Below are 11480 nucleotides of genomic sequence, written 5' to 3'. Positions count from 1 at the left end.
ATAGTAAATTAAATTTATTAGTCCAATAAAGTTAACTAACTTTTCTTATGTTGCATGAAAAAAAAAATCAAACCTATCAAAATGAAACGGAGGAGTAAAATCAATTAAGCAATGAATGTAAATGCATTCATTCATCTAATAATTACAGGTAATAAAAGCGTGCAGTGTGGCCAATAGTCCCATTTAGAAAAATCTCTATACTAAATAGGAAAAATTATTTAAAACGTTACTCACGTTTCGTCAAATGAATTTTTTCCTCATTCACTTTTAAAATAGTAACTTTACATCTCTCACAAAATCAACCGATAAATTGTAGTCATAATCTAGATTTTGATCATTTTTTTACCCTAAATCCATTACATAACCTGTATATGATCATTATTCTTTTGACAAAAAAGTTAAATTTCATTTATAGTCAAACAAATCACCTGATCCATAATTATTTCACTTTTAAAATAGTAACTTTACATCTCTCACAAAATCAACCGATAAATTTTAGTCGTAATCTAGATTTTGATCATTTTTTACACTAAATCCATTACATAACCTGTATATGATCGTTATTCTTTTGACAAAAAAGTTAAATCTCATTTATAGTCAAACAAATCACCGGATCCATAATTATTTTGAATCTTAAAAAAGTAGGATCTGATCTAAATTAAATTTATTTTTCCTCTTAAAAAGTGGGATCCGATCTAATTCATATTCATTTTTGCTTCTAAAAAAGTGAAATTTGATCTTTTATATATAAAAAACGATTGCATATGAATCACATAGTGATTTCAAGCTAACTTCAACTCATAAGGGACTAAACGGAAACTTAGATTGTGACAAAATTTTACTAACTTCAATTTATAAGGGACTAAAATAAATATTTTAAAAGTGAAGGACGAGAAAATTCATCTAGTGATATGTGATGGACTTTTTGAACAATTTTTCCTATTGAATAGTTTCTCTTTTTCCAGTCTAGCTAAAATCCTAAAATCCTTATTATATTTGAAAAGTTTCCATTTTCATTTTCATTTGCATGTCTAGCTAAATTGGAAAAGAAAAGTTCAAAAAAGAACTCCGCCGCTAGGTTCTTCAAGGCCCAACTTAGCTACATGTAACATTAGGCACGTGATCGTAAGGTCTTTAATTGAACTCTCAAACCCTATGAACCAATAAATCCCCGCTAATAGCCCCTTCTAGTTTGAAACTCCCTTTGAACCAATAAAACTCCGCTACTTGCCCGTCAAGGGACTAGTTTACAAGGATTTTTTGTGAATTGGGCTCGAATCAGATATGCATGAAGAATTCAGGAACGAGATGAGCCTGGATCGACCAGAATGGATTTGTTTACTTGGGCTAAGAATCAAATGGGTCGGGTCGGGCTATTCCAAAAATGACTCATGCTCAAAGTCACAGCTTGAATTTTATTTTCACAACAATTTATGGATAAAATGCAAAAATCATCCTTTCAAATTCAAATGCAATTTAGTCTTAAAAAAGGGTAGTTTTGTTATTTTAACAAAAAAAATTCTGAAATATGATTTGCCTCCCATGCTTGCTTATTCTTGTGCATTCATAATGAAAAGAAGCATACAATCAGTCATTGAATATTTCTGTTTTCGCTTGCTGCTAGTACAAGGATCTGTTCATTATATGATGTACAATTATATTATCTTATTATACCTCCAATTTTTTATGGCTAAAAATGTGAAATTTGTTTGTTTACACTATATGTTTTTTAAGGAGTACAACGCTTTAGATAAATTTACACTAATAAATATTACAACAATTAGTAGTAACAATTATCATAAGTGGACTTCATAGTACTGGTGTCAAGTCAAAGTGTGTTCTGTAGAGGGAATAGTAGTGCCAGCAAGTCAATTGAGCGTTCTGATTGCAACAATGGGAATGGTGGAAATGGGGGTGCTGCTGCCGACCTTCCCTGAAGTTGCCAACGTTATCCAAAGTCCAAGCGGCAGTACCCCGCCAATGCCACCTGTATGGGCGGGGAGAGAGAGAAACAAAGGCGGTGGTGGAATGTGACGGAGAGTGGAGTGTAACGGGGTGAGATCAAGATGTTCCTTATAATAAATCTTCTTCCATTTTAGCCTCCATTTTTTTTTCTTGTTATTTGCTTGTTGAAAGTCCCACGAAAGACAGACGTAAACATTTGGAATTGAGGGTTTAATTCGACAAAATTCACATCACTGTTCGACTTTTTATTATCTAGCAACTATCTGATAACTAGCAGTAACATTTTCTAATTGAACTTGGAACAAATCTTTCGAATCTCCCCTTGTGCTCCAGTCTTAACCTCAATGCTGCTCATTTTGATCATGGCTTTAGGGAACTCAAAATCAAATCTTAGTCCCAAAAGTCTTCTAATATTCCCTGCATAGTTTTCAACAATTCGACGTGTTGATGGGTCACCCCAGAGCCTTTGATCCGACTCAAGAACCCCATTGCCATCCCTCACATTCTTGAAGAAGCTGACATCAAATTTGAACTGACTGTCTTTGTCCAATGCCACCCTTCTCGAGCCGTCTCCATTTCTGGGACAAAGAGACTGTAGCTGTGCCAAGAATGCTTGGTTCAGGCTGGGATCTGCATTCCCAGTTGCTGTGAAGTTGTAGAGTCGGTATCTAAAGAATAAACAATCCGCCTGGCCTATGGTATGTGCCCCTGCCCAGTACGTTGTAGCGAGTGTAAATGTCATGATGCTCTTCACTCAAGTGTCTGATGATTTTAAGCCAAGAAAGAAAAAAAGACAAGAAAATTGTTGGGATGGCAGCAGAAAGTACCAACTAGTGTAACAAGATCACGGTCATCTAGACCTTTAGCTGCGAACTTTTGCCTCTGGACAGCAATTGGATCCAGTGGTGAAGGTAAATTATTCGGGACTTCGGATGATGAAGATATCCCGCCATCTCTTCTCCCAGTTGGCACATCCCAGCTAGGACCACCACTCTGAAAATCGTTGCAGAGGAGGACTTTAGCTATTGAGATATTAAGCGTATTTCTAAGCATCAAAGCAGACAGACAGATAGAGGTGCATGGAATTTCAAGTCATCTTTTTACCAAGCCTACAGCATCACGAGCAGCTAATGCAAGAATGTCAGCACACGAGACAATCCCAGGGCATGAGCCTTCAAGTTGTTTTTTGGCATCGTCAATCACTTCAAATCCTCTTAATCCAGAGTTTGCCAATGCATTTCTCTCAGCAGAAGCTCCCGCAATTAAAATTGAACCATCACAACCCTGTTCAAAATCCTCTTCATGATTGATCATTACCATTTGAAACTCAATTGAAAGTCGACACAAAAAGAAAACTGTAACGTAAAAAGTTTTTATACAATACAAGGGGCTAACCGCAAACCTGAATAAAGCAGTCATGGAAATGAAGCCTGAGCAAGCCAGCTGCAACAGTAGGATCTTTGTTATTGTGAGTTTCCACAGTGGACCTCACGATGGACTCTGCATTCTGGCATGATGAAGAATAGAATCCTGCTTTGAGTCCTCCCTGGGCTGCTACTCGAGAGCTCATGCTCAGCAGCACAACTACTATAGAAATACAAAAGAAACTTGCCATTCGCTCCATTTTAACCAAGAAGTGAACCAAAATAGTCACGCCAAGAACTGATAAAAATAGACAATGGTATTTCTTCTGTTATTATGAGCATGGATTGGTTTCTCCCAATGCAAGATACTACTATATTTATAGCTGCCATGATACAGTACTTACACTAGCACCTTTTACATCTGCCTGGTGATTATTGGTTTTTTCTTTGTTTTTTTTTTTTCTTTTTTTCGGGGCACTTCTCTCCGTTGGAAATCAACTTGTGGGACCAAAAAAATGGCGGCCTTCCCTTTTACACTTGTCCATAATTTAGTGGAGAGAACTAGTGAAATGAAAATATGTATAAGAGTTAAAAATGGTAGCCAAAAAAAGGAGAAGCATTCCTTATCCAATATGATTCCTGCACTTTATTCCATTATGACGCGTTTTGGACCTCCACTATTTGAATAATTTCGTTCCAAATTCATCTCGTTCACATTTGCTTTTCTTACTTTTCTGCCTGGTGCAGGGAAGCTTAGCTTGATTTATAGATAACTTGCATGCAAATGCCCTTAACAGATGGTGCACTCGACCCAGAAGCAACAAAAGTTGATGTGATGAATACAATAATGACGCAAATCAATCAGCTGGATCATCTCTAATTGGCCACATTTGTGATTAATTCTCCAAATCGTGTTATACCAAAACACTTCATTGAATTTCCTGCCAAACGTTCTGCTGATAATCTGTCACAGGTGGTTCATTAGTAACATACAGCCCATGCAAATATAGACCGCGAAAACAATTAAATTTACAACTGAAAATCTAAAAGTCCAAGAAAGCGCAACATCTGTTTGCCAGCATGCAAGCTCGAGGAACTAAGAAGCCCTTTGGAAAAAAAAAAAAAAAAAGGGCTTGCGATTTAAGCTTTCATAGAGATTGGATTAAAACTGATCTAATGGTGGCAGAATACAGATCTATAACTATGATTGGTTCTTGAATCCTACTGGCGGATTCTTGAAGCAGATTCAAGAAAGCACTCAGTTTTCTTCAGTCCCCGAAAGTTGCACCTAAACCTTTTCTTGTAGATTAGTTAATGGATTCGGTGACAATGCATGAGCAGCAATGACTTCGAGATTACTCTGCAAGTTGTGAAACTGGACAATGCTGTAACTTAAATTTAATTCTCTTCCCCTTTGAAATCAATTTTTGCTTTCATTTTTTTTTCTTCAAAAGCTGTACTGGGGAGGTAATCTGGTACCTTCCAAGAAACCACTACTACTTGTTTTCCACAATGCAAGAGGTCCGTCCATTGACACAGTATGTAAAGGGGTGCACTAAAATTATATGTTTTTGCCTGTTTAGGTGTTTATAAGGTGTCAGCACAGCATCCGTTTTTCTGGCCTTTTTTTTTTTTTGGTAAAGATCGATATGCCTCTCTCGTCTCTAATGGTGCCATGATCATCCCCCACTCTCGCAATGGGACTGGGAGAGCAATTAGGACAAGTGTGATTAGTTGTAGTATTAGATTACAACATAATTGATCCAATTTGTGGACGTGGGATTACAACTACAAGGTGTGATGATTTGATAAGGATTTCTCCATCCACAATACAGAGCACTAGATGTAGATGTTGGCATTCCACAAGCATGCAGAATGGTCATTTAAAGTTCCACCACAGAGACCGAAATTCATTCTTATTGCAGCACAAATTTTGGTACACGTGAAGATCGTGCGATTAAACATGGTGCCATCAATAATAAAAAAAAAAGGGGTATAAATTTGACTGGACAATCTGTCCAGTGAAACAGAATAATTTATTTACACCTTATTTACAGAATAAGTCTCACATCACCTATTTTACAGACTCAAGTAGAGGGAAGGGAGGAGAAATAGCTTCCCAGATTCAAAAATTTTAAGCGTCTGATGTTTATTTGAGAAATTTTTAAAAGTTTGTCTTGAAAAATAACTATTAACAATTCACCTATTCCGACATTTTTGAAAGTCTATACTGCATTTGTTCTCTATGTTGCTTTAATGTTTTTTTAAGTAAAAATGAAAAATCCCCTAGCCAGAAAAAAAAAATGCAATTATCTAAAAAGCTTATTTTATTTTATTTTTGTCTCCATTCCAACATAAATGAACTCTCCTGCAGGGGTGCCAGAGCAAAATTTGAGAGTACGTCTGCTCGAGCCAACTACTCCTTGGACTTATCCACCTCTGTAATTTAGAGACCACGTCTCAAGAATATGAGCAAATTATCAGAATTTTGTTGAAGTAAACATCTAAACCATGGTCAGTTCGTTTTCTTCAACTCTTGACTTGACTGATAAGTTTATCCTGGTCCAGATAGGGTTCTGGTCCGGTGAGACCTATATTTTCAGTATACACTGTAGTAGCTAAAAATATTTTTTTTTTCATTGTTTGAAATTGTCTGGGTCCTGGGACATACAAAATTCTTGAATTGATCCCTGAAATCACGAATTTCCTCAACCCGTCTTATTTGTCTTACTGGTTCGTAACCTCGAAGGCTCTGAGGTTAAGAACCAGTCTTCCTTGCAGTTGTGAATCAACTCCGTACTTCAAAGGCGTTGGGCAGACGCAGCATAAACTAGATTGCTCGTGACATATGTGGCTCATGGTAGTCCCCTCCCCTCCTGTATTTCTCTCTGGAACGAGCTCAATTCTCGGGCTTCCTTGCGTCAAGGCACGCGACAATACCAGATTCCTTGGTTTTCTAGAGCAGGTCCAGTTACATACATATATAAGATTCCACGTATTTGCACAACCACCATTAGATCATTGATAAGGTTTGAGAACCTCACATTCTTCTTTTACAGGAAAGTCCTCTAGAGCAGAGATTGGCATTAATTCTACCATCTAAGTAGTTTCAAAATCTAAATGGCTCTAAAGCACCCTCTCAATGCCAAAAGAATACACCAGCACGATTTAATCTGATTGGCAGCCACAAAGAGCAATTTCGGATCAGTATAGCAGATTTCATATTCCTGTAATCGCTCATAGTTCTTTGAGATTAATTGTACATCTGTGTTAGTATCTCTAGTACATGCACGAGTGAAAACAAACAAAAACACTGTCAAAACTGACAACATATGCTTGGGCGAACACTAGATGTGATCCCCTGTGTAAACACATCATTTAGCAACTTGTTCTATAACTGGGACTTTATTCCAAGGTTCCTCAAGTCCACCAGTCTGCAAAGGGGGCAAAGAAAAAACACTAACAGTTGAGCTACCTCTACGGATTTCCCTCAAAACGCGCAAGGCTGACAAAGTGCTCTTCATGTATAAGCTCTCCATGTACTCAATCTCTGCAAGTTCCTTGGGGCCTTGGAGCAAACTCTCATCCTTGGTGTTGGAACTTGTTGAGGGTTCATTCTTGTCAGCAGCTTCAGGTGCAGATGAGTCTACATTCACAGGGAACAGATGATCAAGCATTCTCTCACACTCTTTCACGAGCTTGTACAGCACGTCAGTGGTGAAGAATGGCTGTTGCAAAACCTTCTGAATGAAGGGCAAGCGAAGGAGAGCACCAGTTCTTTTATCATACTTCTTTAAAATCTTCACCAATCCTGTTTAACAATTAAGTAAAAATTAACAACCCATTTCCAAGTCTAAAGAAACCTGGTAGTACTACAGATGATGCTTAAGAAATCTGCCAGAACTTTGATTTTCAAGTTCGTATAAAGACAGTCACTTTTCAGACAACAATTATGTAGACAGTAACCACAATGCAACTTTCTTGCCAACTGATTATGACTTCTAGAAAAGCACCAACCCAAGTGATTTCAAGAACACAACTACATCAATCATCAAAGAATCTGCAAGCCATTGATGGAACTAAGCCCCTTGCTATTTTCATTATTCCAAATTAAGGACCAAAACACAAAGGCAAAGCCCTCCATAATATGAATAGTTGGAAACTAGGGATTATCTTGTTGAGAGGAGAGAAAACACGTGGCATAACATATTCTGCAATCCACACTAATAGCACACTGCACATAGATGCATAAATAATTCAACACCCCAAATAAACACGTAAAAACCAAACTGTAAACGAAGTTCAATTACCAGTATAATTCAGAGCACTGTAATTCTCCAACAAAACCATCTCTCCATGGAAATCTACTATTTCTTTTCGTATCTTTATGATCTCATCACTAAAATCCTTCGCCTTAGCCACCCTATCTTGCAACTCCTGCGGAAAAGATGACAAAAGGCATGTCACATTAAAACAAGCAAACAAAAGGTGCAAAACGCAATATCCAACATATTCAATTATCCATTCTGTATACTAGATTGGTGCTGATGAAGAGGGTTTCACAATAGGGACAAGTTGAAGAACCAAGGAGAGAAACCTATAAAGATCTTGTGCAGATTTATACATTTATTTCTAATTTTTTTTTTTTTTTAAATACTGACTTCAATGTTCAGCGGGAACGCCACTGTATAACCATATAAATCTACCCCACAGCCTGAAACCCCTTCAAATATATCATATACTTCAATACCTGTGTTTATGAGAATTAGACTAGAAATTGTTCATATAATCACATTAGTACCGACATTACTTTAAACAGAGGACGCTATAAGGCAAATCAATAGCATCCACTCCAATCATCAAATAGCAATGGATTTATGGTCAGGTTCTAATTTTATAATTGGAAGTGTAAGAGAATGCTGAAAACTTGACTCAATTTAATTTCAAAATCCTAGCAATGCACTTAAAACTCCAGAGACACTCCCCTGATACTATAATTTCTGCATGTATTTCCCCAAAAATCCCATAACGCCTAGTGCTACGTAACTCCTCATACGACAAGAAACCCACAACACGCAAGCACAAAACTCAAAAGCAGCCCATAGATGCCACGTTAAAGGTATTGAACAACAAAATATGCAATAATGATACTTCTGCAATCAACAACCATGTAAAATCAAGTTGCTACCATCAATTCTGACACATTGTTATCCTCCATGAATCAAACTGATAGTTAGAATCCCACTGTCCAAGATCCTAATTCTCTTCAATCAACTTTACCGCAAAACTACTATATTAGTCTCTTACTTACGTATCGAAATATATACTTTAGCTTAAATAACAATTACTTTTACGTCTTCAGCTCACTATGATTCTCCCAATTCTCATCATTTTTGGGGAAACAATCAATCAATTAAAGCATACTTTCAAAGAAACAACCAGCATTTTGGTGAAGTTTAATGAGATATCACATACTCTTCCAGCTTAACAACAGGACAAACATCTCAATAGCAATTTAAAACTGAATAATTGAGCACATGCTTGATGATTGTTCAAATGAATACAAGTTTGACACTTATATCAGTCCATAAAAACAGAGATTATGTTCCAACTGCATTATCCTACTCGATTCTAGCTTAAATCAATCCAAACCGAAGCATAATAAAAAATAATCAACTAATAAATTACAAGAAACCAGTAACGAAGGGTACGCTGATTACCTTCAATCGAATGATATACTCCTCTTCTTCCTCAACAAAGAAAGTATTAAATTTCTCCAGCTCATCCTCCAACAACTTAACAAAATCCACCTCCGCCTCGGTCATCTCGGTCGCAGCAGCCAGAACCTTCTCACCTCCACTGCCGTCGACTACACAATTATCCAACCTAGGCTTCTTATTAGGCCTAGCAGCCTCCAGCACTGCAGACTCTTCGCCATCACCACCATTGACGGACGAAGACGAGGACGGATTCTTCTTTGGCTCAATCAACTTGAGCCGCTTCTTCAACTCCTTGTAGGACAGAAATTTGTCTCTCCATTCGGGTAACGTCTCCTCGATCTGGTTACTCAAACTCTTCCCAAACTTCATCTCTTTCAGAATATAAAATCAAATATTCTTTTCTTCTATGTTTTAATTTGAGGGGAGGGAAAATGGGGGGATAGAGGAGAATGGGGAAGAAGATAAATAGCGTGCGGGAGGAGAGAGAATATGCGGAGGGCAGAGTTGGGAATATTCTTCAAGGATGGATGTTGAAAGAGAGGATATCTCTAGTTTTATTCCCCTCTTACTTAGACACGACACTCGATAGATAGAAGATTGGATTGGGACTTTCTCTCTCTCTCTCTCTCCCTTTTTTTTTTTTTTTTTGCCCCCAAAATAATGGTTTCTTAATCATATCTTGACACGTGGCCCGTAGACTGAGACTGATAGGGTCGCCACTAGGGAGCGAGTGTGGTGTGGAGCCTTTGAGCTGACAGCTGAGCTGAGCCTTTTCTATATGTGTGGGGGCCGGGGGCTGTAATAAAAACTAAAATTTGATTTTTTCCCCACTTTACTATTTTGATTATTCTACTACTATTTTTTTGTCTTTTAAAATTTTCCAAAAAGGCTGTGAAGACAAGGGGGTGGGGTTTGTATACGAGTTTACGTCTCTATTGCCTAACAATTAGAGGTAAGAAATTTTCAATTTTTATTTAAACAAATTATATGTGCCTATTACATCTTGCAAAGGCAATATGTATCCTTGCATTTACTATTATTGAAGAATCGAGTATTAATGAACATTAAAAGCAATGACATGTGCCATGTTGGTATAATGTATGGTAAGTGATAGAAAGTGTAACACTTGTTTTGTGATAAAAGAATGCCTAAATTAAGGTAAACAGACATGAATTGATGGGTGATAATCAATGACCTATTTGTCTACATTAATCGAACAAACAAAGAGTTCCTAAGTGAATTTTAAGTTGGATCATGAATTCTATACATAGAAGCTTAAATTATCATTAAGATTCAAATGTGTACATCTCTTAAAGTCTTAATTTTTTTCTTGTATATACCCATCTAAATAAATCTTGATGTCTACTAAGTTTAGATTCAATAAAATCGTTATATAAATAGGAAATTCAAAACATGCAAGTTAGTGGAATTAGTTTTAACTACAATACATGAGCAATTGCTTTAAATTAAAATGTGTCAAATTTCGTGTCAACGAAACATTAGTGTAATAGTAAATGTTAAAGTTATAAGAGTTAAGTGTTATGAGTTTTTCCTCTCACTGTTTCTTGTTTATTTACATCACCGTTAAATTATAATTCTCATAATTTTTGAATTAATTTATTGGCTGCAACACTGCAATCATCATGGATTATTCATGTGTGCGAGTGCAATGATGTACGTGTATAATCAAAGTTGTTTTGTAAGTATGTTGAAAGATCAAAGTTGTTTTCACAATCTTCCTTCGATCACAATTGCGAGATGCTATGAAACCCTTCGATCAAATAGTGTGAAAATATTTACGCAACTGCAAGCTCCGGTTTTATAGAGTAGCGTTGGCTAAAGCCGAGCCGATTGACTTGGTATGTGATCTACTATCAAAGTTTCAAGCTTCAACTCGGTCGCCGGCTCTACGAGAATTGGTATAATTCGAAGCCATGTGGAATATGCGTGTCGATTATCGAGAAAAACTGCTGAGTGATGTATCCAATGGTCCGACGGTAGACCCAGGGGCACATTTCTATTTAAAGATGTCAGGTCATGGCCTCCTCTAGTTTCCTATGCACCGAAGCACAAATGTAAGGGTAAATTCGGGATTGAGTCTTGTTCAGCGGGTGGTCCTTTCCTCCCCTATTGATGGCATCAAATTTCAAACATTAACTGCAAGAAGAATATTCCAATTTATTTTTTGTATTTTTCTTCTTTTTCTGACTTTTTTGGCATTCACAGCAGAAGATTCGGATCCATTTGTGGTATATGCTTAAGCTGGTGACACCAGTACAAGACCTTTGAAAAGGAATAAACCCTCTTCAATCAAGTTTTTCTTCTATTTCTGCCCCTAGGCTTTTGGAGTTCTTCACAACAATGCACGCATATATGTGGGAATTTGCTTCAAAGTCCAAACATGGGTAGAGTGCTCTCGTCGCAGCATCTT

At 37.1% G+C, this 11480-nt stretch overlaps 2 protein-coding genes across 2 annotated transcripts; both read right to left on the bottom strand.

Moving 5' to 3' along the window:
• Positions 1 to 2189: 2189 nt before the first annotated feature.
• Positions 2190 to 3655, bottom strand: LOC113775611 (peroxidase 25). Its single transcript, XM_027320562.1, has 4 exons — positions 3368 to 3655; positions 3070 to 3249; positions 2793 to 2958; positions 2190 to 2673 (listed from the first exon to the last, which is right to left on the bottom strand). Exons 1-4 carry the CDS (start codon positions 3587 to 3589, stop codon positions 2252 to 2254), a joined length of 990 nt encoding a protein of 329 aa, XP_027176363.1. The 5' UTR covers positions 3590 to 3655; the 3' UTR covers positions 2190 to 2251.
• Positions 3656 to 6472: 2817 nt separating this feature from the next.
• On the bottom strand, positions 6473 to 9511 carry LOC113775373 (SPX domain-containing protein 1-like). Its single transcript, XM_027320214.1, has 3 exons — positions 9050 to 9511; positions 7640 to 7766; positions 6473 to 7140 (listed from the first exon to the last, which is right to left on the bottom strand). Exons 1-3 carry the CDS (start codon positions 9416 to 9418, stop codon positions 6704 to 6706), a joined length of 933 nt encoding a protein of 310 aa, XP_027176015.1. The 5' UTR covers positions 9419 to 9511; the 3' UTR covers positions 6473 to 6703.
• Between the last annotated feature and the right edge of the window lie 1969 nt (positions 9512 to 11480).

Source organism: Coffea eugenioides, chromosome 6, assembly GCF_003713205.1.
Source record: "Coffea eugenioides isolate CCC68of chromosome 6, Ceug_1.0, whole genome shotgun sequence".
NCBI classification, from domain to species: domain Eukaryota; kingdom Viridiplantae; phylum Streptophyta; class Magnoliopsida; order Gentianales; family Rubiaceae; genus Coffea; species Coffea eugenioides.
Note: the sequence above shows the minus strand (reverse complement) of the source record. Positions and strands in the feature narration are given on the sequence as shown.